General features: G+C 59.1%; 8 protein-coding genes across 8 annotated transcripts; 5 read left to right on the top strand and 3 right to left on the bottom strand.

Moving 5' to 3' along the window:
- Positions 1-169: 169 nt before the first annotated feature.
- SCHCODRAFT_01103698 (uncharacterized protein) lies at positions 170-460 on the bottom strand (the record flags this gene model as incomplete). The annotated part of the gene is made up of 1 exon (XM_050341030.1): positions 170-460. A coding segment is annotated over one exon (291 nt), but the record flags the coding sequence as incomplete, so codon positions are not given.
- Positions 461-814: 354 nt separating this feature from the next.
- On the top strand, positions 815-3741 carry SCHCODRAFT_02638722 (uncharacterized protein). The gene is made up of 3 exons (XM_003028291.2): positions 815-874; positions 925-1919; positions 2049-3741. Exons 1-3 carry the CDS (start codon positions 826-828, stop codon positions 3468-3470), a joined length of 2466 nt encoding a protein of 821 aa, XP_003028337.1. The 5' UTR covers positions 815-825; the 3' UTR covers positions 3471-3741.
- A 2935-nt stretch (positions 3742-6676) lies between these two features.
- SCHCODRAFT_02638714 (uncharacterized protein) lies at positions 6677-7684 on the bottom strand. The gene is made up of 2 exons (XM_050346040.1): positions 7420-7684; positions 6677-7363 (listed from the first exon to the last, which is right to left on the bottom strand). Exons 1-2 carry the CDS (start codon positions 7656-7658, stop codon positions 6742-6744), a joined length of 861 nt encoding a protein of 286 aa, XP_050198170.1. The 5' UTR covers positions 7659-7684; the 3' UTR covers positions 6677-6741.
- Positions 7685-7898: 214 nt separating this feature from the next.
- On the bottom strand, positions 7899-9281 carry SCHCODRAFT_02552870 (uncharacterized protein). Its single transcript, XM_003027999.3, has 2 exons — positions 8995-9281; positions 7899-8927 (listed from the first exon to the last, which is right to left on the bottom strand). The coding sequence occupies exons 1-2, from the start codon at positions 9267-9269 to the stop codon at positions 8171-8173; spliced, it is 1032 nt and encodes a 343-aa protein (XP_003028045.1). The 5' UTR covers positions 9270-9281; the 3' UTR covers positions 7899-8170.
- SCHCODRAFT_02070248 (uncharacterized protein) lies at positions 8941-16511 on the top strand. Its single transcript, XM_050341677.1, has 11 exons — positions 8941-9609; positions 9662-10081; positions 10134-14387; positions 14441-14605; positions 14661-14782; positions 14837-14986; positions 15039-15180; positions 15234-15410; positions 15600-15739; positions 15808-15931; positions 16014-16511. The coding sequence occupies exons 1-11, from the start codon at positions 9438-9440 to the stop codon at positions 16448-16450; spliced, it is 6303 nt and encodes a 2100-aa protein (XP_050198169.1). The 5' UTR covers positions 8941-9437; the 3' UTR covers positions 16451-16511.
- Positions 16512-16782: 271 nt separating this feature from the next.
- On the top strand, positions 16783-20282 carry SCHCODRAFT_02638711 (amino acid transporter). Its single transcript, XM_050346039.1, has 19 exons — positions 16783-17096; positions 17147-17170; positions 17274-17431; positions 17497-17542; positions 17593-17700; positions 17750-17824; positions 17878-17950; positions 18010-18158; positions 18274-18305; positions 18356-18384; positions 18441-18464; positions 18518-18547; positions 18603-18636; positions 18704-18740; positions 18793-18837; positions 18893-18980; positions 19082-19357; positions 19479-19602; positions 19813-20282. Exons 1-19 carry the CDS (start codon positions 16962-16964, stop codon positions 19940-19942), a joined length of 1617 nt encoding a protein of 538 aa, XP_050198168.1. The 5' UTR covers positions 16783-16961; the 3' UTR covers positions 19943-20282.
- Positions 20283-20657: 375 nt separating this feature from the next.
- SCHCODRAFT_02638708 (uncharacterized protein) lies at positions 20658-22146 on the top strand. Its single transcript, XM_003028288.3, has 2 exons — positions 20658-20990; positions 21043-22146. The coding sequence occupies exons 1-2, from the start codon at positions 20725-20727 to the stop codon at positions 21833-21835; spliced, it is 1059 nt and encodes a 352-aa protein (XP_003028334.2). The 5' UTR covers positions 20658-20724; the 3' UTR covers positions 21836-22146.
- A 161-nt stretch (positions 22147-22307) lies between these two features.
- Positions 22308-25586, top strand: SCHCODRAFT_02070213 (uncharacterized protein). The gene is made up of 2 exons (XM_050341676.1): positions 22308-22725; positions 22775-25586. Exons 1-2 carry the CDS (start codon positions 22416-22418, stop codon positions 25450-25452), a joined length of 2988 nt encoding a protein of 995 aa, XP_050198167.1. The 5' UTR covers positions 22308-22415; the 3' UTR covers positions 25453-25586.
- Positions 25587-27044: the final 1458 nt, after the last annotated feature.

Here is a 27044-nt window from a genome sequence, read left to right as displayed (position 1 = left end):
TGGCACACATCGGCCGCCTCCGTGAATATATCACGGCCCTTTGTCTGCGAACTCCTCCTTCCGACTCTTGTTGAGAAGGAAAGCAATCGATGTTGTACTTCTTCAGCTTCTTCTCCTGTGCAGATAACGTGAGAACCCCACAGCACGCATAGAAGGACAGAAATACCAGATCCTCCTCTAACGCGATGGTGGGACATATGACCACAATAACCGGGTCTCGCGGCACATCGGCCTGAGGACAGAGCGCGGGATTGGCACGTAGCGCACCGAGGATTATCGCAAGCATATAGATATACCCCGATTTTCCGCTGCCGGTGTACGTGACTGACAGGACACTCACGCGGTCGAGCGCGTACGAGAGGGCTTCAAGTTGGTGGTCATGGGGCTCAATCGCCACAGTGTCCTGGAGTATCTTCTTGATTAAGGCCCGACCTTCTTCGGAGACGAACTTGAAGGGCATTTCCGTGGCGGGTACACTCATATGCCGCTCAGAGGAGCCCAGTGATGTGTTCAAGTTGTATTTACTACCGTATTTGGAAGGGAGCCTGCCTAAACGAGATATCCCCGAGGAGCTTTTACCGCGGGAAAAGTCATGTGCCATCAATTGTCCTCATTCCGGTTTCCCCGCCGCGTTTGATAGCAGACTAACACGGTCCTTGGCTAGGACAGCTTCGAACGTAAATGTCGTCGTGGAAGTCCAGATCCGGCAATGATGGGGTCGGCCCCTGTTTGTCATTGTAGGTCCGCGATCACGGGGGCACGAGCAACTGTAACATTTTCATCGGCTGTCTCCGGACGCTATACAGCTCGTCAACGGGCCACTCGATGGCCGCCTATCCAGGGTATCCGCCCGCTGGATTCTACCAATATCCAGGTAGAATTTATGCCTGATTTCCACGCGATCTAATTAGAACGACGTTTCAGACCATCCGCGCGAACTCAAGAAGACATACCTCGCACTTTTACCGCCAGAACAGATCATTGAGATATGCCTGACGCTCGATTACTACGTGCCGTTGCACTTCAAGGGCGCCCTGTGGCCTCTTGATCTTCAGGGGACGATCGATGCCATAAAGGCGGTCAAGGAGAAGGAGGAGCGCGAGAAGCGCGAGCAGGAGGAGGCGGCGCAGCGCGAGAGGGAACAGCGGGAACGCGATCAGCAGCAAAGCGCACCATCTACCGATCCGCCAAGCACCGATCCGCCACCAGAAGGAGGCAGCGAGAGCGCTAAGGAGCCAGAGAGCAATGGCGCTGACAAGTCGCAAGAGCCACCTGCGCAGTCAGCACCCCAGGAAGCCAACGTATCCTCGACCTCAACCTCGACCTCAACTCCTCAGCCACAGCACCAACCCCAATCCCAGCCTCAGCCTCAGCCGCAACCTCAACCGCAAGCGCCTGTCCCGTACGGCTTCCCATACTATCCCTATGGCCCGTATCCGCCACCCCCTGGTTATCCACCTGCAGACGCGCCCATCCCCGCGCCAGCCCCTGCACCACCTCCACCACCACCACCCCCTCCCTTGACCTACCCGCACCCCTCGCATCCGCTGTACTCGAACAGTCCACCCACCGCCGGTCCTTCGCGCGTCTCGCAGGGTCCGCAACCTCTACCGGCGGCATCGTCGGACGGCAATGGCCCAACAGTGGGCCCGAGCGCAGGGATGCCGAGCTACGAAGACATGATCGTGGAAGCATTGCTCGAGGCGGAGAACGCGCCGCCTGACGAGAACGGGCAGCGGCCAGACGGGCTGGCGCCGAAGGACGTGTATGCGTGGATGGCAGCGCACTACTCGTTGCAGTCCAACTTCCGTCCCTCCGCATCACAGGCCCTGCAAAAAGCCTACAAACGCGGGCGGCTCGAAAAGGGCGCAGGCGGGAAGTACAAGGTCAACCACAACGCCGGGGCGAGCAGTCTACCAGTAAGTGCTCCCTCACCTGGGTATATGCGCATTGTCTAGCCATCATGCGCTTGTCTGCCTATATTCGCTCGTCTGCCTATTTGCGCTTGCCTGCCTATATGCGTTCGTTACTAACGCGCTCTCCCTCAGATGACCCGCCGCAACAACCGCCGCCCCCAATCCTCTGTTCCCCCACCCCCCGGCACCATCCGCGGCATGCACATCACCACCCCGAGCTCCGCCGCCAACAGCACCCCCGTCTTCACCAACTCCAACTCGCAGAACCTCGACGCCCTCTTCACGCTCACGCAGGCCCTCGAGCAGAAGGGCGCGCAGGCGCACCACGCGCCGGCGGACGCGAACAGCGGGGACGCGGCGGCGTACGAGGCGGCGCAGACGCTGCTGAAGGCGATCCAGGAGCGGTATGCGGCGGAGAACACGCATGCGCAGGATGCGCACCAGCAGCAGCAGCAGCAGCAGCACGCGCAGGTTGCGGTGAATGGCCATGGGCATGCGAACAATGCATCTTCGTCTACAGGCCAGGACGCGATGGACGTGGACATGGAGGGTCTGGACGCGGATACGCGCGCGCATCTGCAGGCGCAGTTGGCGCTTCTGGCAGCGCAGTTGACGGAGATCGCGTACGCGGAGCAGGTGGAAGCGGCGGACGAGGCGGCGGCGACGCAGCAAGCGCATGGGTCGCATCAACCTCATACAATCCAACCAGCGCCAAATACGGCGACTACTGCACCGGCGACCCAGCAACCGATGTTCGCGAGCACGTCGCAATGGTCGAGTCAGTTCACCCCGACGTCGTTCGCAGCTCAACAAGCGCCGGCCTCGTATGCTTCGACAATGTATGCACCTCAGCAAGCGGCGGCATCGTACACCACACAGCCGCTCGCCCAACCCTCCATACCCATCGACCCCGCACTCTTTGCATCCGCTCCTACCTCACAATCGACCGCGTCCCAATCACCATCTACGCCTACCCCTCAGACCCCTCAACCCGCGTCTGCCCAACCGCAAGCTCAAGCCACCACCCAGCCCGAACAACACCCACAAAATCATCCCCCAGACCCTCAGCACGAGCAGCACCCTCCCGCCTCCGAGTCGCACCCCACCCAATCGCACGCCGACCCCACGACGACCGACCCCTCCTCACAAGCGGACCCCACGACGACCGACACCGAGACCGCGGACGAGATGGATATGGACGCGCAGATGGAGGCCGCGATGGACGAGATGTCGCGGGATATGGAGAAGGATATGGGCGAGCATGGGAAGGAGGGGCATGGGGAGCACGGCGATGGGGAGCACGGAGGAGGCCCTCAGCATACACACGCAGTGGAATCGCAAGGAGGAGTACCCCAACCGCACAATGAAGGAGAGCCGCACCACGAAGGAGACACCCAACCTCAGCCAGACCCGAACGGCGACACTCAAATGGGCCACGACGAGGACGACGAGGACGACGACTCGGATGACGACGACGACATGGAGGAGGTCGAGGTCCCCGCGTTTGTGCACGAGCAGGTGCAGGCCATCATGGGGCAGTTGGGTGTGGCATAATGTGGTGTACCCCATGCGACGTATGTACTCCCATGTTTGTCAGTCTCTCCTGTGGGTGGCATACTTCATGAGAGCCGGTGTTGATTATTCCTATGTTATTACCCAGAGAGCGTTTGTCAAGTGATATAGCCTATCCGCATACTAGCCCTCGCAACCGCAAGGTCCGCCCTATTGTCGTACCGCCCTGTGCAATGACCATTACTTGCTGTACTAGAGAAGCTCCGGCGGCGCCGGCTCCCAACCTTGCTTGCGGAGTGTGTGTGTGCTCGACACCATTAGCTGAGCACCGGCGGCTGAGCTACGATGCCGGCGTCGACTCCGACGACCTGTGAGAGGAAGGTCCTCCGTGACCATCTTGATCTCATCCGTGTCGGTGGGGCCAACCTTAAAGTATACTCCCTCAGTCACCGCCTTCTCCATGCTATTCACATTGCCCTCCCTCAAAGGGCAAACAGCTTGTGCCTCCATTCCCGCTGATCCTTCGGTCTATGCTCCTGTAAACGCACCGGCGGACTCTTCATATCCCGTACGGAGTGACCATGCACGACGCTGTCGCGTACAGCGTCTTTTCACGGAAAGGGATCACCACCGACAGTATATTTGCAAAGAGGAAACAGTCTACCCCCTCCCTCGGCTCTTTTTTCATCTCAGAGGAAAAGTAGACGATGCGCTTCCACCCACGGAGCGTCTCAAGCCCCGGATCATCTACCCTGCGGCCTTCCATTCAAGAATGCATTCCACAAACTGCTCTCGCTTCCCTTCTGACCTCCGGAGCAGTAGCGTCGCTTTATAGAGCTCCTCCTCACTCTCCCTTTTGCGTCTCCGGATAGCAGAACGACAGGTGCATTGTATGTGGAGACGATGTGATGGAAAGGTCCAAAAAAACCAGTCCAAACAGAAATCGAGGAACAAAGCGTATAGACACAGCGTAAGGGACTCAATAACCTTGTAGTAGTTGTGGAAAGTATATTCCTCTTGCGTAAGTATGGATGGATTGTCTTCGGCATGCTGGCAGTCTGCAGATTGTGCCGCGAAGTTCAACCGGTCAGGTGATCTGCCGGTACCGACATCGGACTTTGCCGCACTCTTCCGATACCTCTGCAGTCCCAAGCGCTATGCGCTTACGGGCTGTGGAAGTCCATTGTAGGCCTTCTCATGTTTGTTGAATGCACTTCCTCGATTATCTATACTGGTCAGGACGGCGAGTCCCATATTAGATCCCCTCAAGCGCCGAGAAACTGCGCTAGTGAAGGCAGGTGACGGGTGACATCTTTTGTTTGTACTTATGCCGCAAAAAAACTCGTGGCGTCGTCAATAAGACAGGTGTAGATACCTTGCAAGCAAGGTGATACTTGGTCGATATGAGCATGATAAAGATTTCACCGTAGTATTGGCCGTGACGTCACAGTTGGACTTCTGTGTGACAAGAGCTGTCGAGCTCGTACCCAAAAGAAGTATAGATACCCGAAGACAGCCAGCAGGCAAGCACTACTAATCCCACCCGTCGACATCGGTCCTCACTCCCGTGTCCAATGCTCTACCCAAATGTATGTCTTTGGGCGTAGCCCCGCAAGCATCCTCCAGCGCGTGTTTGAAGTGTAAGCACGCGCCGCCGTAGCGCCAGCGGAAATTACTATCGCACGCCTTGCATGCCACTCGACCAATCACGTCCTTCACCGGCGAGCCAGGAGGGACGCCCGTCAAGAATGTATCATGCAGGTCGATGAAGGAAAGCGGATGGGCGACGAGCTGTTCGAAGTTTTTCTCAAGAATGCGTCGGTATGGGCGGTATAGTGTGCAAAAACCTCAAACGAGGTATTTCAACACCTGCCGCCGCTGAGCCTCGAAATCGACGCACGCGATCGAGCTATGCCGTGATCGCAGCTCCCAGTGCTCGGTTCCACGTCGGAGTGAAAGGGCAATGAGGGAAGGGGTGGCGTGGCTTGGACGGCCCGAACTCGGGGTTCCCCGACTAGCTGTTAAGCGCCCGGCGCTAAAGCCGGCATGCTCTTTCGTGACCTAGCCGACCAATATATGGGTATGTAAATGGCTTGTAAGCGATCCAATATCCGTTCTTTGGCTGAATTGAAGGCCTACGGGGGATTTACAGCCGCTTTCTCCCGGGGTGAGGCGCTCGCTAACAGATGGAGGATAAGGCCGCGCCGCCTGATGACTTCGTCCATTCCAGCCCATCACGCCTCACCTGCCTCTGTACATACCATGTTGAGCAATGCATATGATTTATCATCAGATCCTCTGAAGCCCTTCTTGTCTCGGGGAGCTTGGTTATCCTCGACAAGGTCAACCGCCGGGGCCTTGAGCTGCTCGTCCTCATTTCCACGCGAGGTCTCTAGGCTCAGCAGGCACGATGCAGCCTACCCCGCTGAGGATAGCAGCCGTGCAATGCGCGCGCCTCTGTCGCTCGTGGTGCCGGGGGTAAGGCTGACGTGGTGCAGGCCGCTCAACCTAACGTTGGCACAAACTCGGTAATTCTGGACATTGCTTTGCTCTTCAGTCATGACGTATCTTAAGTCGCACCCACGCAGCCCACCGATACTACATATCTCCGGCTCATCGAGACGACTAATTAATAGCCTGAGAATGAATGTTCCGCCGAGCATAACGAAGTCCAAGTATTACAGCGGTTTGCGTTACTTTGCGGAATCCGCGCGAATTCCGCGTGCGTGTCATATTTGGCCTCGCGGCACCTGCCGAATAGCCCTCAGAAAGTCGTCCCTCGTTCGATACCATATAGATCTTGCCGAGAAACTGGAGCTCTATGTTGATATATGGCTGTGAGGTCCCTTTCCGAGATATTCCAGAGCAAAATGCTCGAACAACGGTAAGCGCTTATTTATTCCATGCCAGGCCGGCGTTTTCCGAGAGCACGCGCGCTGGACTCAGGTCCGAAATAGCCGATAGGCTCATCAGCGACTTGACCTCCAAAAAGCGTTGTATGCAGTACTTGGTGACCCAAGTCCCTAGGGAGAACGTGGCTTTGTAGTAGGCGCCGCTTGGTCGAGAAGTTAAGCTAAATAATGGGCAGAAAGTCCATGCCAGGCGACGTGCGGCAGGTGCCGTGAGGCTGCGGCCAAACATGACACGCACGCGGAATTCGCGCGGATTCCGCAAAGTAACGCAAACCGCTGTAACTGATCCACGTGAGCGCGGGAGTACGCCGCCGAGCTTCGGCAACAGCCGAAATCGCCAGGCTCAGCGCAACCGCGACGCCCAAGTCCCCCTTCCGCCGGGTGTTCTGCGCAGCGAGAGCTTACTCGACAGGTAAGCACGCACTCTCGTTCGATCGCGTGCGTCGCTTTTGCAAGTTCATCGAAGTCATGCGTCGATTTCGAGGCTCAGCGGCGGCAGGTGTTGAAATACCTCGTTTGAGGTTTTTGCACACTATACCGCCCATACGTCGGACTGCGTCCTCGCACTCGCCACCAAAAGCGCAGACATCATCACCCTCCTCCTCCCACTGGATTACCGGCGCGAGCTTATGGGGCATAAAGTGCGCGAGAACCAGTCGTCCGACTTCCAGTAACCGCAACATAGCCTGGGATGTCATCAACGCCGGCAGACGTGCTCTGGCTTCGGCATCGAGGTAGGTGGCGGAGTGGATGTTGTACATGACAGAGGGGAGCAGCCAACGAGCGCCAATCTCCAGGGCGACAGCGTAGACTCTGCAGAAGAAGTCCACCGTGCGGCCACCATCTATAGCGGCTGGGGTCGACTTAGAGGCTGCAGCGCGGTCAGAGCCCATATCCGGGAACGCGATGCTAAGGTGGTACAGCGCGCGCTGGCGAAGGGACTGCACGCCGTACTTGTGGCTGAGGCGAAGCGTAGCGAGTAGCTTGTCTTGAGCTATACGGCTAGGGTAGACCTCGAAGTACCTTCGAGACCGTCAGCACGAAGCCCCATCGCGGCGAAGCACGGTAGTGCAACATACCCCAGCAGCAACATGGACTTCAGCCAGTGCAGAACCTCCTCAGGAGGATCTGGAAAGCTCATCATGGGCAGCCCCTCGTACATCTCCCCATCGCGCGGCTGGGGCACGGAGAACATGTCAGCCAGGACGGGCGAGTTGGCCGCGAGTATGCTCTGGTGGACGCGGCATACGCGCTCTCCGACGCGGATCACGATGTTCCCATCCGGGAACCAGAGGTCCGGTATAGTTTCGAGACTCATCGTATGAGGACGATGCTAAGATCGACAAGACTTCGGTGTAGGTTGCAACAAGCCGGATTCATGTAAGGACTGTTTGCGGCAAATGCCGTTAAGGGTGTCTCACGGGTTAATTTCTGAGCATGTCATTCCTCAGGCCTCGAGGCCCGTACTTCGCACCTCAAAGTATTCAGGTAGACGTACTCTTCTATTCCCACAGGCTCTACGGCGAATACAATTCAACGTATCGCCACGTTTGTTCAAGCAAGCCTTTGATTTGCATTCCAATAAGAGAACGTTACAGTCACGGTTCGACTTTATGTGACATGACGGCCCGAAAGCTCTTACGCAGTATCGCTGAGGACAACCCTCTTCATAACCGTGAACGTACGGATGAGGATGAAGAACAGTCTAAAAATTGCATCGACCCGCCCCGCCTGACCACACCGATCTGGCTCAGCACAACCTAGTACTGGTGTGCTTGGTCTTGTCAATATATGTACGGGAGCTTCGTATAATTCGGACGCTACCGTGATCTAATGTCTTCTGCTGATCCACTGACTTCCGGTGTCCAGCGCCCTGGCGTCCCTCAGTTCCTCGTATACTGTAGCCTCCTCAAACACCTGCCTGAACAAATCACACGCAACGATGTATCGAGGATACCTGAACACCTCTTTGCACTTATTGCACGCCGCCACTTCAATCGCTTCCTTCACTGTCGCGTAACCACAGTCGGTCATGAAAGTGTTGGCCTTGATATGCAGGAAGGAAAGGGGCTGCGCGATGAGATGGTCGAAGCCTCGGTCGAGGATGTCCCGAACACCGTCCGTGCACTTGGTGCCACCGACCTCGCAATCATTGCTCAAGATTGGCGTGAGACGATGGGGCTGGAATGCTGCGAGGCTTGCGCGCGTGACGTTTAACAGCTGTAACATGGCTTGCGACGACAGCAGCGCGGGCAGGCGTGCTCTGGCATTGTCGTCGAAATAGGTAGCGGAGTGAATGGTGTATATGAGACTCGGCAGAAGCCAGTCAGCACCGATCTCCACGGCCAGGGCGTAGACCTTGCAGAAGAAGTCCACGTTGAAGTCACCGTCGATGGAGGTCTTCCGCCAGTGGTCCTTGTCGAGCAACAACTTGGCTTCGTCCTCGTCGCCAAACACCGACGGAAACGCGACGCTGAGATGGTAGAGCGCGCGCTGGCGCAACGTCTGCACGCCGTACTTGTGGCTGAGGCGGAGCGTGGCGAGCAATTTGTCCTGCTGGATGCGGCTGGGGTACACCTCGAAGTACCTTTACCTCAAGTCAGTGATGTCTGAGCACGAGTCGCGAAAAGCAGTAAGATTGCCGTTCGACGTACCCCGGCAGCACCATGGACTTTAGCCAGTGAAGGACGTCTTCCGGCGGATCAGGGAAGCTCATCATGGGCAGTCCTTCGAACGTCTCCCCGTTTTTGGGCTGCGGAATGGAGAGGATGTTGGCCAGGACGGACGAGTTGGCGGCCAGAATGCTCTGGTGAATGCGGCACGCTTGTTCTCCGACACGAACCACGATAGACCCATCCGAGAACCAGAGATCTTCGACCCTCTTCAGGCGCAAAGCTGCATAATCGCCCCGGGGGTTTTGGAACTCCATGGCAGGATACGGAGAGAGCAAAAAGGCAGTCAAAGCTTGCACTTGAAGAGAGCACGACGCGTTGTTGTGGTTTGTGTATTCTACGCGTCGCGCCTTGTCCTCGACTCTGAGCAACTGCTGGGCGCCCCCACGTTCCTCGGCGCCGACCATCATCACATCGAGGAGAGGATGGAGCAGATTCCACGACTCAAATCCCTGCTCTTGTCCATCGCAAACGGCGCCACCGCGCCGAACCTTGAACAAGATGTCTTCAACGCTCTGAACGCGTCGAAAGACCAGTTGATACGTATATTCGATGTGGGGGCACGGAATACGGCAGAGAAGAAGGAGCTAGAGGCTGGTGCGTGGCGGGACCATTGTGCTCTGTTGTCAATATGCTGAACATCTCGAAGGTCGCATGCACATCAAGGACAGCCAGCGTGCGCTGAACCGCGAATTTGTACAACAGGCGCTCTTCCTGGCGCAAGAGCTCGACTGCTCAGAAGCTTACGTCACCGAGATTCTGTGGGAGGTGCAGAACGAGTACCACAACGACGACCCCTTGCGCTGGATCGAGCTCTCAGTGGCGGTCTTCCATCGACGACGGCGAGACCTGGCACATTGCCTCGAACTACTATTTGACCTGGTCAAGCTTTCAGGCGATGATCGGTCGTCCCTCAGAGTGTGGGCACGTAATGAACTCATCGGCAGCCCATCTACCGTGTCATTCCCCGCGCGCCTCATGAAGGAGCTGGAGAACCTGACGAACTTGATCGCGCGAACAGAGGTGGCGAGAAGAAACGCGCGCAGCAACACAATGGCCACAGGGCCAGGTCTGTACTGACACCCTGCCATGCCCTACACGCACTGATCTCAGACCCACAGGAACGTTCGCGCTCGGTGCTGATGTCCTCACTGCTCGCATCGAGTCCCTCAGGAGCGAGAGGCGAACAATAGCCCTCGTGCTCTGCGCCGTCCTCGCAAATGACTTCTTCGGCCCGTCCGACATCAAGACGATTGTCGACTGGCTAGCTGAACGGCCAAACGACCCACTGACGTACTACATGCTCACCGCCCTCTTCACCGTGATCGAGCCGTCAGAGGAGCCCTTCCGCCAAGCTCTACCCCGCGACGCGTCGCTCGTGTCACACATGTCTCAAAAGCTTGCCCCGACCACTCGCTGGAAGGACACCGGCCTGAAGGGCGCGATCTTGCTGAAGTGGACTCTCTTCCTGACAGACGCGCGACATCTGGATGAGAAGCTCGAAGCGCGCCCCGGTCTCACGGCCGACGAGCTTGAGTCCCAGACGTACAATGCTATCTACGCCGGCGCCTTCCAATTCCTCACTTGCGTCATGCTGCACCTGGAACGGCAACGAACTCCTTCGACGCGCGACTTTGACCTTTCTCAAGCGCAGCTCGACCAGCGGGAACCACCTCCAGATGCTTTCAGGCCTTTGATGTATGCTACCTTCCAGAGCCTGGTTCGCAGCACCATCTCGTATGCGTCCCCTGTCATCCGCAAGATCAAGCAGAAACAAGAGGATCGCGGGCTCGCGCGCGGCGACCGACAAAAGGCGCCAGAGGAGCAACGCAACGACATCCCGACCCTCTTCGCCTTTATCGGCCAGCTATACTCCGCCCTGCCACCCGACAGTGCCCTGCCCTTCTGGGGCTCCGAGCCGCTCGCGGGCGTGAAGAGCCTGCACGAGCAGATGGAGGTCGAGACTGGCAAGCTCCCCAACTTCCTCCAATTCGCCGTCTGGCAGACGCCCGTCCCGCCCGTCGGGCAGCCGCACGCGGACGCGTCGATGGCGATCGCGCTGTACGACATGCTCAGCGGGCTCGCGCACGGTCCGCAGTGCAGCGAGCTCGCGTACAACTTCATGGCGCGCGCGACGGGCGACGTCGTCGCGGGCGGCATGCTCGCCACGGGATCGTCTGGCGGGCAGGGCGTGTCGTGGGCGGCGATCTTCAACACGCTGGAGTACTGGGTCAATTTGGGGCCGCCGCGGACGGCGCAGGCGCAGTCGCTCATTCCGGGTGCGTCGTTCTTGGGACAGGCGTCGGCGTACCAGCCGCAGCCGGTGCAACAGCCGCCAAAGCCTATATCAATCTCGCTGGGTGAGGTCTTGCTGGCGCAGGCGTTCCTCAGGTTCACTGCGACGGTGGTGCGGGACTCGCTGAACGTGCGCGATATGATGGCGCGACATGTCCAGTTCCATGGGCGGCATGCGATCCAGGACATGGCCGTACTGATCACGCTGGCGGTTCCGCTCGAGCTGAAGGCGTCGCTTTTCGAGACCCTCGCCGCGTTCGCGGAGCCCGGTGGCGGCAGCGAGGGCACGGAGATATGCATGGGGATCTGGACGGCGATGGAGAAGGAGCAGGTCATCGACGTCCGCGGGCCCACCGGTCCCTCCGCCCTCGCCGTACCCCCGACAAAGGGCGTCGAAGTCGAGCTCGAAGAAATCGAGGTCCCGAACAAGGTCTTTCCCGAAACAATGGGCTTCCTGCGCCTGCTCACAACCCTCGCACACACCCCAAAGCGAATCTCCGCCCGCGATCGCGCGCTCGACGCCGAGAAGCTCAACACTGTGCCGCCCACGCTCGGCCAGCCGTACCGGCACCCGGGTATCGGGCCCTACGTGCGCTTCGTCGTCGACACCGTGTTCGCCAACGTGCATTCAAGGGAGTACAAGAACCCATCGGACCGGTGGGAGATCAACGATCTATGTTTGTGCTTCATCGAGCGCCAGCTCGCGAGCTTCGCGCCGGAGCGGCTGACGGAGGTGGGCGAGGACGCGGCAGCGCTGCGCGCGATCGTCGAAAACCTCGTCGTGCACCCGGGGTACGAGCTCGCGGTGCGCTTGCTGTCGGACACGCCGCTAAGGACGACGATTCTTCGGTATACGGTGGACGGGATCGACGGGCTAGCCTCGGAGCTGGGGCAAGAGCCGTTCTTCTGCTCGTCGCTCATCCGGGTGGTGCGCATCATCCAGCGGGTGTTGGAGATCCAGGACGTGTTTCTCGACGTGCTTGTTCCCCTGCTCGCGGACGCGGGCGACGTGTCGAAGGTCTCCGCGCATGTGCACCCGCGCTCGTACTACACACGCTTCGACCAGGCCCTCTCGTTCAACGTCGCGTACGTTCCGTCGCTCGCACGGTGCATGGCCGCCCCGCAGTATGGCGAGCTGGTGCTGCTGGCGATGAAGATCATCAGCTCGCTGGCGTCGTCGCACTACCTGCCGAACCTCGCCACCCTGATCGAGCGCTCCTCGGAGTCGGAGGAGATCCTCGCGGGCCTGGTGCAGATCCTGCGTAGCGACTCGATGCAAGACGTGCAGGAGGCAGAGGACTACGCGTCTCAGGTGACGGGTGCCGGTGCCCTTGACCCCTTGACGGACTCTGCGTCGCTAGAGCAAGCTATCCGCCTCGCCGCGCTGGACCTCTTTGTCGAGAACACGAAGACGGAGCGGAAGTTCCCGAACGTGGCGCATCTATTCCTCTTCAGTCAGTTGTTGCCGACGCGCAAGGGGATCGAGGACGCACATGCGCTTGGTGCGAAGACGACCTGCTTCCACGCCATCCTCGAGCTCGTCAACCACGCTATGCCCAAGGTCGGTGACAAGGGCAAGGCGCCTGCTATCGAGGGCGCGACGGCCCCTGGGACGCCGCTCTTCCTCGCACTGCCCGGCTTGGCGGAGAAGTGCTATCAAGTGATCCTCAACCTCTGCCAACACCCACGGACGTCGGAGGTGACGATGCGCTACCTCCGCTCGCACGACCATTTCTTCGCCCGGCAGCTCGCCGCGATGCGCAACTACGTGCCCGAGACCGTTTTGGAGCCGTCGGTCGGGATACAATACCCAGACGGGACACAGATCCAGACGACAGTGCACGAGCTGAGCGCGTTCTTGCGCCTGCGGGCGATAGTGTTCGACCTCGCCGCACTTGACGTACACGAAGTTGTGTCTAAGGGACGCGTCTCGGCAGCCACGACCACGCTCGAGGTCCTCTTCGGCAACGACACCGAGGTCGCGCAGGATATCTGGGGCCTCCATCCCTTCCACGACATCGGGCAGACGAACATCCGCGTGGTTGAGTTTGTGCAGTCGCTCGCGTTCGAGGTGTTCGACCACCTGCAGGTCGACCCGCTTAAGCTGACTTTCCTCGCCGAGCTCGATCTCGCTTCGTGCTTCCGCAAGGACGCGCATGGGTGTGATATTGTCGACCGGGCTGCACTGATCTCTCTCCTCACGCGCGCCAAGGCGATTTTGTGGGCCAAGGGCGCCATCGCGGACAACCAGGACTCGGTCAAGCTTGGGCAGGAGGTGTTCTACATCTTGGAGAGCTGCGCAGTCGAAAACCACAGACGCGAGATTGGGTATGCGATGGCGAACGCGTATGCGGCGTGGGCGCGGCTTTTGAACATTGTGCTGCACCGCTGCTTCTCAAGACTATCACCAGATCGTCGGGAGAGCGCCCTGTTTGAGCTCGTCCACGTCCTCCCACCAATCGCAGCCTCGGCGCAGGTGCAGGCCGAGACGGCAGTCGTATTGGCTGAGACGATCCTGACCTGCGTCGTCAAGCTTCGTGAGAACCGGCATAACCAAGCGATGTTCGACATGGACGCGCTACCTCCAGAGCGATTGCTCGCCATCTGCCGAAGCATCCTCGGGTGCATCGTCAACAGCGGGCACAACGAGCTTGTGCGCGGAAACCTTTACGCCGCCCTCATCAATTACCTGCAGCTCGCGCAACCACAGCGCGGCGCACCCACACCCTCCGAACCTCCTCTAGCCCTTTCCCTCCTATCATCCGTCGCAACACGGGAAGTCGCCAACGGCAGCGTCGTGAACGGGCGGAGCACCTCCCAGGTCGAGCTGGGCACGGTGGCGCTGGTGAAGACCATCGTGGACCGGCTGACGGCGATTGTGTCGCGCGACGCGATCAGCGGGACGGAGGTGTGGAAGACGGTCGCGTTCATCTTGCTCGACGCGCTGCAGGGGCTGTCGAAGGCGGACAAGCAGCAGGCGATACTGAGCGCGCTGTCGCGGCATGGCATCCTGGCGAACTTTGTGCAGGGCTTGAAGGAGGCGGATGCGTTCTTGCAAGGGGTGTTGAAGCCGGAGCCGGGTGAGTTTTGCTTGGTCTTGGGGTGAAGAGGAGAGATGCTAATGGGATTGCAGACGACTTGAACCCGTTATATGTGTACGAGGCGAAGATGTCGCTGTTCACGCAGATGGCGTTGACAAGACAAGGAGCGGAGCGGCTGCTGGAGTCAAGGTTGATTGCCATCTTGACGGAGTGTGACTACTTGGACGCTCGTCCAGAGGCGGATCAGGCGTTCATGGGTGAGTGCAGCATATTGTGACCCACAGAGCCACAAACCTAACACATGGGCTGCAGACCAAGACTCCTTCTTACCATCCGCTATCCACCGATATCACCAGCTCTTCATGCCAGCGCTGCAAGTCCTGAACGCGATGATCGTAACGCTTGGCGACAAGCATGCGACGGCGGCGAACGCGGTGGGTGCTCTTCAACAAACTTAGTACCACCTTCCACTTACACCGCTCTCCCAGATACTCGAATTCATCACCACCCACCACGCTACGATCGCCATCCTCATTAAGACGGACGTAGAGTCCTTGTCGCTATCCACGGTCGAGGAGCTGCACCTTATCGTCTCGCTGTGCACGAGGGTCTTGCCGTATGTGGAGAAGGAGCAGCTAGTGAGTGCCGAGGGATATGCAGTTGTCTTCATACTCACTACCGACTTCGCAGGCCTCGCCGACCACCGCCTTCGGCTCCCTCCACGCCGCCGTTCTCAACCTTGCCTCGAGATGCATCTGCAACAGCCGCTGGATCAAGTTCGTCACGCCGCAGACAGAGACGGAGGGTGTTTGGGCAGGTGTGCATGGCGAGGGTGTGTATAGGGCTCTGAGTCCGACATGATGATGGCTCAATTGTGTTTTACAGGCCTCGCCCCACGATCAAAATTCGACGACGCCGTGCAGAGGAAGTCAAGACTACTCCGACACGCGCTGATTTCCTATCTTGGCGTCGCGAGCGGGTTCACGGAAGAGGACCTGACGCTAGTGCTCTCGCCGCTGACTGCGCTGCCGAGGAGTGAGGAGCAGAGGGGGCAGTTTAGTGGTGAGTGGTTCTCCTGTGTGCATGGTGGGCGTTACTTGTGCATTACGGACGTTATTCGTGCATCATGGGTGCTTCTCGTGCATCGGGGACGTTTCTTGTGCATCGGGGACGTTTCTCGTGCATCATGATCGCCTTCTACCGTCCCTTGCGCGCATATATCAGCATGCCGATACTGACCTCTGCTCCTAGCTGCCGTGCCCACACTCGGCGATGCACTACAAGCCCTGAACGAGCTGTGTACCGAGGTACAGGAGGCGTTCACGCAGTTGCGTTACGTGGCGGCGGAGCTGGCGACGAGGGACACGGTGCGGGTGGATAATGTCGAGGAGGTGAGCGGTTGAGCGACATCGAGGTCCTTGCAATGTACGGGATTCAAGGGTGCTCATACCGCTTTCAGATCGTCCGCGACATTGATCCGAAGGTCCTTCGGGGGCTTGAGATCGGCAGGAAGCGCGCCTTGATCTGCCGAGAATATGAGAGGATACAGGACTCGCTACGGGATGATGCGAAGCTGGTGTTGAGTGAGTGGTCATTTCTCGCGAGCAGTTCCATCGCTTCGAGATCTCCCTTCCTTCGCAAGTTCATGGATTAATGACCCACCAGCAACGACGGAGATGCTCCTCCTCCTGTTGTGGCGACACGCAAGCCACTACGTCGAGCATCCGGCAGCGAGCCAGAGCCAGCTTCGGTCATCACTAGCACAGTCAATACGCTTCCTGTCGATACCGCCTGCGGACGAGATGCGGATGGATGTGTATGCAAAACTGGCGCCGGCGTTGCAGAGACTGGAGGGGTTGGATACGGTACGTTTCCTCTTCAGATCTGGTTGCACCTTGTCGTGTTTGCTTCCGCCTCGTCGCGCGTGTTTCGACTTGTGTGGTGCTTCGAGCTTGTGTGATGCACCGAGCCCTTGTGGTGCCTCAAACCCGTTGGCCACCCCTGCAGAACCATTTGCTGACCCCTATCACAGCTCTTCCCTCCAGAATGGCAGTCCAACCAAATGTATATCGGAATCATGCTTGCGAGGCTGCGCGGTCTGACGGAAGTTGGTGTGCTCACGGAGGCGTAGGAGGGGCGCGTAATATACTGTTTGTTTGCTCTCGATATCTGTTGCTCTTTTGTCCAACACATGGATGTATCATTCTTGGTCTCGCGCGAGAATCTAAGCGACCCCTCCTGATAGTAGCCAGGGCAGCATGCACGGAAGCTGAGGGCTATCTCCCTCGGGACCTGCCGCAACTTTCCTATTCGAGCGTCAATACATGTGAAATCGGGAAGGATCTTCGCACGTTGTTGCAATCGCGCGAAGCCCCGACTCCGAAACTGATCTGCCCACGCCGCCGCGATCAGGGCCGACCGTGCGGCTGCTTCTCCCGGAACCGTTCGCCCGCTTGGTGATTTGAGCAGGTATCTTTGCCGGACTTGGCGCGTGCCTCTTGCCTCTGACCACCACCATCTCCTCTTCCTGCATTCCGCGTGTCCCCCACTTCCTCCCTTCCTCCTCGACCCCTCCCCACCTCCTCCCTCCGTCTCCCCCCGCAGGCAGCCGCGATGAGCGAGAACCCGCCCCCGTACAAGAACGCGACCGTGTCTGACAGCCAGTCCAGCGTCGATGACGATGACAGGGAGCTTATCGACCTCGGCTACGTGCCCTCGTTCAAGCGCGAGTTCACCAACCTGGCCACGGTGCGCGCCCCCTCTCGACGCGTCGAGAAGTACCCTGACGCGCCCAACAGATAAGCTTCGCCTTCAGTATCATGGTGCGCATACGAGCTATCCACCGTCCCGCTCCTCGCCATCACCCTCCTCCCCACCCTGCTCCTCCCCATCCTGCACCCGAACAAATCCTGACGCGCCTTCCAGGGTCTCTGCTCGTCGATCTCGACGACGTTCGTCACCCCGCTGACGACGGGCGGGCCTGCGGCGGTGGTCTGGTGCTGGATCCTCGGCGCGACCATGTGCTTCACGCTGGGCTCGAGCATCGCCGAGATAGTGAGCGCGTACCCGACGTGCGGAGGCTTGTACGTCCCCGGCTCATCCCCCTCGCGATCGCCCGGTCATTAAGTCCCCCTCCCTCCTCCTCTAGATACACCGCGTCCGCAAACCTGGCGCCCAAGAAATATCGGGCGAAGGTGCGTGGCTGAGGTCGATACGTGTACCGCTTGCTGACGATGATGCGCAGATCGGCTGGCTGGTGGGGTGGCTCAATATCCTGGGTCAGATTGCTGGAGTCTCTTCAACAGAGTTCGGCCTGTCCAACATGATCTGGGCTGCGGTGTCCGTTGGCAAGGTGTGCTCCGACGAACGATACCCTTCATCTCGCTAACACCCCATTCCAGGGCGGAAACTACACCGCGTCCTCCGGGCAAGTCGTTGGCCTTTTCGCCGGTCTGCTCGCACTCCATGGCATACTAGTGCGTCTCCACAGTCCTGTGTTGTCCCCCCATGCTGACCTTACCTGACTTAGAACTCTGTGGGAACGCGCTATCTCGCGCGCTTCACCACTAGCTTCGTATTCGTGAACATCGGCGCCACCTTCCGTACGTCTGCTGATCCCCCTCATCCACCAACGTGCATCAGGCTGAGCGATAGCATATAGTGATCATCATCGTGCTCCTCGCGACCACCCCGCGCTCCGAGATGCACCCCGCCAGCTACGTTTTTGGCAGCGCAGGCATCATGAACGGCACAGGCGGCTGGAACGACGGCATCGCGTTTCTCCTCGGGCTCCTCAGCGTGCAATGGACGGTGAGTAAGCGATGGCCATAATGTCTATTTACCTTTGGCGCCCGCCCCTGCTTCTTTTCTTTGCCCCCGTGCTTCCCGAATACAATCTGACAGACGCTGATGCTTCTGTCGGCAGATGACCGATTATGACGCGACGGCACATATCTCGTGTGTATACAACCTCACGCAGCAGTGGCTCCCACTGACACTAGGCACAGGGAGGAGGTGCGGAGGGCCGCGTACGCCGGTAGGTCGTCTGGCACGCCTGCGATGGTTTACCCTGGGCTGACCGCGAGTTCGCAGCCCCGTCTGCTATCTTCATTGCTGGTGCGTCTTATCAGAGACACGGTGGGAGTGGTCTTCTCATCTTGGCGATACAGTCATTGGCACGGGACTGATAGGATGGCTGTGTGAGTGGTTGGTGTCTACTCGATAGGCAATATGCTTACGCGCAGATTTTTCTAGTCAATATTGTGTTGATTCTTTGCTCGGGGCCCATGTGTGTATATCCTTCTCTCGCAGCTCCAGCGATAGTGATAGGGAGAACCGTGCTGACGATAGACTAGGGAGGATATCGTGGCGGCCAGCAATCCTGTGCTTGAGGTGAGCTTCGTGCGATGTAGCGGTGTACACGGTTTGACGCATTCTCCCCCAGATCATGAACATTCGCATGGGCAAGGCCGGCGCGTTGGTGTTATGGGTAAGGGCTGACAATTTGTGGCAACGGGCCAAATTCACTTGATTCGCCCTTCCAGGTCCCAGTCTGCCTTACGGCCTTCTTCGTCGTACAGACTGCACTGCAGGCGACCTCGCGTACCGTCTTTGCGTTCTCACGGGATCACGGTACGTCCTTTACCGCTCACCTCATCCTCACCCTTTCCCTTTCCCTCACCTTCCCACCCCCCTTACCCTCTTCCAACCCCCACTCATTGCCCCCACCCCAGGCCTCCCCGACGCCGGCTTCTTCGGCCGCAACAGCAAATACGGCATCCCCTTCAACGCGATCTGGATCTGCACCCTCGTCTCCTTCATCCCCGGCCTCCTCGACCTCGCCTCGCCCATCGCCGCGAACGCGATCTTCTCCCTGACGGCGATGGCGCTCGACCTGTCGTACATTATTCCTATCTTTTTGCGGCGGGTGTTCGCGAACCATCCGGATGTGATGTTCAAGCCGGGGCCGTTTTATATGGGGGACGGGTTCGTGGGGGTGGCGGCGAATGGTGAGTGATGAATTTTCTGGTGCAAAAGAGGGAAAGAGGAGAGAGGAGAGAGGACGAGGCGAGGGAGCAACAGAAAGCGACAGGCGAGAGAAAGGCGTGTTATACTGACGCTGTCGCCCAGTGATCTGCATAACCTGGACGCTGTTCATCATCGTGATCTTTTCGTTCCCGACCGTGCTCCCCGTGACGGCGGAGAACATGAACTACGCGTCGGTCATCACCGTCGGGGTGATGTTCATGTCTGCGTGAGTGCTTGCCATCGCTTCCCTTCATCCGTTCTTGATCCTGCATCCCCTCCCTCCCACCTTCCTCTCTCGCACTTCCTCCCTCGCCCCTCTTTTCCTTCAACCCCCCCCCCTCCTACCTCGGCCCCTTTTCCCTCTTCCTCACTCACTCACTCACTAACCCCCTTCGCCAACCGCCACACAAACCTCCTTTGCTTACTCCTCCCCCAGCCTCTGGTATATCCTCGGCGGTCACCGCCACTACAAGGGCCCGCAGAGCAACCTGCACCAGTCGCGGTCGCTCGACGGCGTGGACGCGATCGGGGAGGAGAACAAAAAGTCGGTGGACTTGCAGGCATAGGGCGGGGTATCGGGTGAGGGGATATGGGGATTGACTGCGCCGGCTCGTTGGCGTGTCCTGCCCCGTTCCAATTTCTGACCATTGACGTCGCGACGTTCGCCTCACCCTCTTGAACGTACTAATGAACCCTGCTTCTACACGCAAGCCCATCCTTGTTCATAGAGGGTCTCAAGGCCCCGCTACCATTGACAGTGTCTTCGGGGCTTCATCGTCTTGCCTACCGTCTGCAATGCACAGACGAGGATCTCTTGCTAGGCGAAGACGACCATGTTATTTATTGCTACGTACACCAAGTTGATGTGTTGTTATTTAATGCTGAATGATAATGACGCTGACACGATCTATGGGCAGGTGCTTGAAGGGAGCTGGTGTCGGGACTAATAGCAAGCGTTCGGAGGCGGCTGGTCTCGAGACTAGTCGTTCCGAATCGTGGTTGTGCGCAGGACCTATCTTCGTGGTGCCCCGCGTGAAAGACCGACGTCCAGCCTAGTGGCTTTCAGCTGCATCTCGCGCAGGCCATATATTGTACCTACCTGGGTGCATTTCGCGTCGACACACTTGTCGTGCAACCACGGTCACCGTATGCATGCTTGATAGCGTTTGGTTTCGTCGCGTCACAGAAAGTCGAACCGTGACACCCTCTCCTTCGGTGGTTCGACATGCCCGAATTCTGCGCTTTCCCACCTTTAAATTCGCATTCCCACCTTCGTTTGATCTCTTATCGATTGCCCTCCTTCGCTCTTTCCCTCATCGCTGCTGCTCTCAACGTCTTCCCTCAAGTCATGGAGGAGCAGAGTATGGAAGAGCAGAGGACCGAGGAGCAGAGGATCGAGGACCTATGGTTTGACGACGGCGACATCAGGATCGCCGTCGGAGACCAAGTCTGTTGTGTACACCGAAGCGCTCTCGCCGAAGCATCCCCTGTCCTTCGGGACATGTTCGATTTTCCCCAACCCCCGGGTGACGATCCGAGTCGCCCGCCTCTTTTCACCTTTCCGGACAGGCCTGACCAGGTCCTGCATTGGCTGAAGGCGATGCTACTTCCGGGGTGCGCTTCCAAGGAGAACTTATCGCAAGTGATCGGCTGATAATCTATGCAGATATTTTGAGCGCTACCCTCAGCGCATTCACAAGGACAAGCTCCTTGCTGTCCTGTGCCTCAGTCACAAATATCTTGTGGACACCCTGCGCCAGCGCTGCCTCCTCCACCTCGGCCGCAAGTTCGGCACGAGCCTCAGGACCCAGAATCGGTGGCCGTGGTACTTCGACGACTACGAGCGCGAAATGACCATCATCACGGATGAGATGTTTGACCGCGACTTCCTCTGCGCGCTCCTCCCCATCGCGCGCGAGGTCGGCGCCCTCTGGATCCTGCCCGCCCTTTTCTACGACCTCCACTTCATCGCCTCGACCGAGGAGACGTGGTTGGATAGCCCGGGCGTCCCATTGTCGGAGCAGGACAAGGCCCGCCTTGAGCTGATCGAGGTGATCTGCGATGCTCACTTTTCTATGCTCAACCTTGCCAAGGCAATGGAAGAAGGACCTTGCCCAGCGGTCCCTACGTGCTGCATGAGACAAGCAGGGAACCTACGGGAAATCTTCTGGGGCGAATTGCGCGAGCCGTTGATCGCCAGGCCCTTCAGCTTCATGAAGATCGAGGCGGTATGGACGAGGTCGGATTCGGACTCCCCACCGGCAGAAGACAGCCCTGCGCACACCTTGGCGAGCGAGATCGTCTCACACAGCTCCCTATGCGCGGTGTGTCAGAACGTGGTCGTCCGACGATTCTACGGGAATGCATGCAAAAGCATATGGGAGGCCCTGCCAGTTGTGCTTGGCATTGGTTCTTGGGACGAGCTCAGGCGGGCAAAGGCGCAGGACATGAGAGAGTAGAACGACGTCTACATACGCGGGACGTTCGGGGCGGCAAGGCCCCTCGTGCTTGAGATTTTAACGACACCGAGCTTTTATCCAGCCGCTTTATTGTGTTGTAGAGATCATGACACGAGTGCACGCTGCTGCTCCAACTGTTTGCGCGCAGATTTTGACGCGTATGCATATCTTTACGACCTTCACGACGCTTTCGAACTGTCTTTTTGATTGGGCTGGCAGTACTTGAGTATCAGTGTTTTGTTACTTTGCCTGTATCTGTAAAATCAGTGATCAAGCTCTTGAGTCTCTTGGAAGGAACAGTGTACCGCAGCAGAGACGTAGTTTGATAAGCGCTGAAAAGGATTGAAATCACGGGGAGAAAAGTCGAACATGCTACACGTGCCAGACACGGGCATGTGACGTGAGAACTTTCGCGTTGTTATGGCTTGTTTTTCTACCGCGTGCGTGCGTCAACAAGAGCGTGACGTCGCAACGGTCCCTCCTCGTCTCAACAGTCGCCGCCGTTCGCCCCGAACGCGGTTGCCATCGGCTACGACCCGCCTCAAGACACTCAACGACGTCGCCGACGACGACGACAACGATGTGGTCGAAAATCTCCGGCGCCTTCAAGTCTGGCAAGGCACACGATGAGCCTGAGCCAACGCACCCGCACCCCGACGTGATGGGCCGCGTCCTGGATCAGCACCCGAACCTCTCGGTCTTCCACCAGCAGCCCGAGCAGCCCCCACGGCCAGACTCACCGTCGAAACATGGCCTGCGCGGCGTCTTCAAGCGACCACCGAAGCAGCAAGACCTAGATCAGGAATCTATACGCTCGCCATCTCCCTTCAAGCTGCCGGGAGCATTCACAAGTAAGGTCTCTTCACATCTGCACTTTCAAAATGGTAACGGTAAGTGCATCGTCGTCGCGCTTTGCCACTCCTGCTCATGATCGTGCAGCCTCCCAAGCTTCCGTCGGTCGTAACACAGAACGTCCTCATCTGGACGGCCTTGGCCGTCCCGAAAAGGTGAAGGACACGAAGAAGAACAGCAGTATGCGCCGCGCATCCATCGACCTGCTCCGCCGCAGTCCTTCCCTCGACTTACTGCGCACTCGTCCATCACTCGACGCGCTGAACTCTCACGAACCCGATCATCCTGATGGACGGCCTCAAAACCAACGCAGTCCCACCGCACCACCATCTGCCATGCGTCCTCAACCCCTTGCTATGGGCGACGAAACCAAGTACGGGTCCGTCCGTTCCATCATGCGCGAACCGAATACCCCGGGTACTGGTCAGAACGTGCGATTCTTCTCGAGGAACGCATATATGACCATCAGTCCTAATACCTCCGTCGACGAGTCTAATCTGGGTCCCGTCGTCGAGGATGCGAACTTCATGGAGCGGCTACAACGCGCCTCCGGTACCCAAACGTTGCCAGCCATTCTATCGCCGAAGGGTAAATCGCGGCCCAGCCTCGGCAACTTGTTCTCTCCTCCGCACGATGAAGATGGGCCCGTTGCCACCTCATCACCTCGTGAAGGGGAGGACGCCGCGAACAACAGCAACCCCTTCGACATCTCGCAGGAGATTCAGCTCCCACCCATGCCACCACCCGGTCTGAGCCTCGCGCTCGACATCCAGAACCAGCTCCCGGAGATGTCTGCAGACCTGAGCGGCCATGGCTTGACGTCGACCCCGGCGGCGAAGGGCAAGGGGAAGCAAAAGGAGGAGGTCTCACCTGTCGTTGACCTGACCGAGTCGACGAAAGGTCTTCCTCAGCTCCCCGTCATTCCCGAGCCTGGCCCGCCTGCCGAGAGCATCTTCCACGCACAGGAGAAGCCTCCGCGTCTTCCGTCGCTCCTGGGACATGACCGCAGCCAGTCCTTCAGCTTCGGTCAGACTCTGTACCATTCCATGGGGCAGGGCAACTCGAAGCGCGACTCGAAGATGTCTGACAAGTCGAGCTCTACAAAGCGTTCCTCCGTTGCGTCCTCTTCCGAGGTGGCGTACACGTCGAGCGAGTTGAAGCCGTCGAGCATATCGCCGTCCTCCAGGCTCACGGACTCTCCTGCCTCATCCGTGAGCGCGAAGAGCCGCAGCCGGGCGTTCAGCGATACGCGCTTTTATTCTATGATGCGTTCTTCCCCTGGGGGTGGCAAGCCCCCGCCGGAGCTGGACATCAACGACGAATCCTCTACTGACATTGTTGTCGAGCCGGAGCAGGCTCCTCAGCCTGACCCCTTCAACGCTCACGCCAACACGTACTACGGCCCTCAGACGATGATCCCCACTACGCCTCCGAAGTCGTCCATCAGCAGCTCGATGCACTCGAGGAAGATGTCGAAGGACGACGCGCTCATCTGCTCGCTTCAGACCCAGCTCGCTCTCCAGACGGAGCTCGTCGGCCAGTACGAGACCGACCTCCGTGCGCGCGACGAGACCGTGCACATCCTCGAGCGCCGCATCGCCGAGTCCGAGAAGGAAGAGAACAAGCGCCGTGCCACCCTCCGCGCCATGCGCAAGAAGGTTCTCGAGCTCGAGAAGCACGTCCGCTACTTGCAGGAAGAAGTCGACAGCTCGCAGCAAGTCAGCATGGAGCGCAGCATCATGGACGAGGCGAGCGGCCAAGCCTTGCGCACGCTCCACCGCCAGATCGCCGAGCTCGAGCGCGAGAAGGAGGCGATGGGCCGGCGGGAGGACAATCTGCACGACGAAGTCGCGTCGCTACAGCGCGCGTTGCGCGAGCGGTCGGACGAGGCGGAGGAACTCCGTGAGACGCTGCGCACGCGCGACGAGAGCACGCGGGCGCTGCAAGACGGCATCCAGGCCGCGCACGCGCAGATCGAGCAGATGGGGAATGTGAGCGTGTGCGTGGACGAGGACGAGCTGAGGCGGCTGGCCACGCCGCACGAGGCGCGCGACCACGCGGCGGAGCAGCAGCGCGCGGCCGAATTCCAGTGGAGGGAGGGGCGCGCGGAGCTGCTCACTCGCGCCGAGGGGCTCGCTGTCGAGGTCGAGCAGCTTCGGGAGGAGAAGGACCGCCTGCGCGAGGAGTACGACGCGAAGTGCGCGCAGCTGCACACGCGTGACGAGGAGTACAACACGCTGCGCGCCGAGCTCGAGGCGCAGTGGCAGCACACGGAGAAGATGACCGAGGAGGCGGAGGAGATGAGGAGGAAGGTCGAGCACGCGGAGGAGGAGCGTGACGGGCTGAAGGCCGTGGTGGAGGATCTCGAGCGGAGGATGAACGGCATGGAGGTTGAGTGGACGCAGAGCGAGAACAAGCGCAATGAGTATGAGGCGGAGGCGCAGCAGCTCTGGGATGAGAAGGAGGCTCTTGCCAAGGACAAGGAGGAGGTAAGCATGTTTCTTCCGGGCATCTTCTCGTGTGCTGACCGCGCGTGTAGCTTGAGCAATACCTATCCGAGGAACGCAATCACATCGAGGAGCTCGAGCACGCGCTCTCTGAGCAGCAGGACCGCATCCACGAGCTGGAGCGCGAGGCCGAGTTCGCGCACGAGAGCGTCTCTCGCGTCGAGGAGCTCATCCGCAAGCGTGATGTTGAGATCACGCAGCTCAGCCAACAGCTCTCGGAGCAGAAGCGCGCCGCGGAGGACGCGCAAGAGCAGATGAGCACCCTCAGTCGGGAGCACGCGCGCGCGCTGGAGCAGCAGGGCCGCGCATTATCCGAGGCCGCCGGTCAGGAGGACGAGACGAAGCGGACGCTTGAGACGCTGATGCGGCAGAAGGCCGAGGCGGACATCGAGGTCAGCTCGACGAAGGACCGGTTGGCGAAGCTGCAGGATGAGCTGGAGAAGCTGCGCCGGCACGTGCAGGATTTGCAGCGCGACAGCGCGGACAAGGAGATGAAGCTCGTGCAGATGGCGAAGCAGCACGGGGATGATAAGGAGGAGATCAAGAGCCTCAATATTGCCCTCGAGGCGAAGCAGCAGGAGGTGGACATGGTAAGCACCGGTCTGTCGCGTCGTCGATTTGCGATACTGACTTTTGCCAGGTTAAGCGTCGTGCAAGCTCGCGCACCTCCGTCGGTGCCCCGACACCTGCCAAGACTGGTACCCACAGACGCGAGTCGTCCATATTCACCACACCTACGATCTCGCGCCCGCCCTCCGCCATGTCAGACGCCAGCTCCGCAACCTCCGCCCATGATCGCAAGGGCTCGACGGAGAGCATCAGCACCGGCCCGCGCAGCGTCTCAGCCCTCTCCAAGACGACGCGGCCGACAAACGCGACGACTTCCCGAGTGGGTGCGCCCGCTGCCAAGCCGCGCGCGTCGTTCGCGAGCACGCCGACGCCCGCGCCGCGGACATCTGCCCTGGCGCGTTCGACTGCGGGGAAGCCGTCGCCGTCGGTGGTGCCTGCTCATCGGAGGGCGCCCTCGTCGACGGGGCCGACGAAGACGTTGGCGAGCAAGCTGAGCGCGAGCGTGAGCTCGATCTCGGAATCGTCTGAGGCGGAGGAGAAGGAGAATAAGACGATTACGCCGAGGAGGGCGCCGGTGCCGGCGTAAGGGCCGTGTCTGCCATGCTCCTTTGGCCCGTCGACGCCTCGCCAACATTCACTCGACGCCTCGCTAACACCCACTCGACGGCACGATCCTATCAACCTCAAGCCCCCCATACCTCGCGCGTACTCAGTGTACGCGCACGATACTCATTGCAGATACGCACGCCTCTTGACGCCTCACGGCTCCCCATTGTCCACAATGTCGACCACGATACCACCATTGCTCTAACGTCCAAACGACACCATTACTCTCCCAATGTCGAAAACGCATCTCAACAACGTCTAACGACACCAATCGACCAACAACGTCGGACACGACACCCGCATCGCATCGGCCTACCAGTCAATCAAGTATTGGCCACCAGGCCAGACACCCATTGGCCAACAGGCCAGTCGCCAATTGACTACAAGACCGCCTCACGTACCATCGCATCGGACTCTTCGCTGTGCCCTCGCTGTCCACTTGTCCACTTGCTCTTGCTATGAGAATACTTTCAGACCAGAAATCTATATACCTTGTTTTGCGCTTCCTTTGCGGACTGACTGACGAGTAGTGACTTGGGCGATATGCGCCCTTGCATGATGTCGGAGACGTATCTTGGGACTGGGATGTCGATGACCCTCATTTCTATGTCGATAGGCTTCCGTGTCCTGGCCATTGTCGTTCCCCGATCAGTGTCGCTACCTCGATGTTCCCC

This window comes from Schizophyllum commune (assembly GCF_000143185.2).
Source record: "Schizophyllum commune H4-8 unplaced genomic scaffold SCHCOscaffold_11, whole genome shotgun sequence".
In the NCBI taxonomy this organism is placed as follows: domain Eukaryota; kingdom Fungi; phylum Basidiomycota; class Agaricomycetes; order Agaricales; family Schizophyllaceae; genus Schizophyllum; species Schizophyllum commune.
Note: the sequence above shows the minus strand (reverse complement) of the source record. Positions and strands in the feature narration are given on the sequence as shown.

Coding starts and splice junctions, on each gene's coding strand:
- SCHCODRAFT_02638711 (XM_050346039.1), top strand. CDS start 16,962: ATGAGCGAGAACCCGCCCCCGTACAAGAACGCGACCGTGTCTGACAGC. Junction 17,097..17,146: donor AGTTCACCAACCTGGCCACG/GTGCGCGCCCCC, acceptor CGCGCCCAACAG/ATAAGCTTCGCCTTCAGTAT. Junction 18,159..18,273: donor TCCTCAGCGTGCAATGGACG/GTGAGTAAGCGA, acceptor TTCTGTCGGCAG/ATGACCGATTATGACGCGAC.
- SCHCODRAFT_02070248 (XM_050341677.1), top strand. CDS start 9,438: ATGGAGCAGATTCCACGACTCAAATCCCTGCTCTTGTCCATCGCAAAC. Junction 9,610..9,661: donor GAAGAAGGAGCTAGAGGCTG/GTGCGTGGCGGG, acceptor AACATCTCGAAG/GTCGCATGCACATCAAGGAC. Junction 14,783..14,836: donor ATGCGACGGCGGCGAACGCG/GTGGGTGCTCTT, acceptor CCGCTCTCCCAG/ATACTCGAATTCATCACCAC.
- SCHCODRAFT_02638714 (XM_050346040.1), bottom strand. CDS start 7,658: ATGAGTCTCGAAACTATACCGGACCTCTGGTTCCCGGATGGGAACATC. Junction 7,364..7,419: donor AAGTCCATGTTGCTGCTGGG/GTATGTTGCACT, acceptor ACGGTCTCGAAG/GTACTTCGAGGTCTACCCTA.
- SCHCODRAFT_02638708 (XM_003028288.3), top strand. CDS start 20,725: ATGGAGGAGCAGAGTATGGAAGAGCAGAGGACCGAGGAGCAGAGGATC. Junction 20,991..21,042: donor AAGGCGATGCTACTTCCGGG/GTGCGCTTCCAA, acceptor TAATCTATGCAG/ATATTTTGAGCGCTACCCTC.
- SCHCODRAFT_02638722 (XM_003028291.2), top strand. CDS start 826: ATGGCCGCCTATCCAGGGTATCCGCCCGCTGGATTCTACCAATATCCA. Junction 875..924: donor TGGATTCTACCAATATCCAG/GTAGAATTTATG, acceptor ACGACGTTTCAG/ACCATCCGCGCGAACTCAAG. Junction 1,920..2,048: donor CCGGGGCGAGCAGTCTACCA/GTAAGTGCTCCC, acceptor GCTCTCCCTCAG/ATGACCCGCCGCAACAACCG.
- SCHCODRAFT_02552870 (XM_003027999.3), bottom strand. CDS start 9,269: ATGGAGTTCCAAAACCCCCGGGGCGATTATGCAGCTTTGCGCCTGAAG. Junction 8,928..8,994: donor AAGTCCATGGTGCTGCCGGG/GTACGTCGAACG, acceptor CTTGAGGTAAAG/GTACTTCGAGGTGTACCCCA.
- SCHCODRAFT_02070213 (XM_050341676.1), top strand. CDS start 22,416: ATGTGGTCGAAAATCTCCGGCGCCTTCAAGTCTGGCAAGGCACACGAT. Junction 22,726..22,774: donor GCACTTTCAAAATGGTAACG/GTAAGTGCATCG, acceptor ATGATCGTGCAG/CCTCCCAAGCTTCCGTCGGT.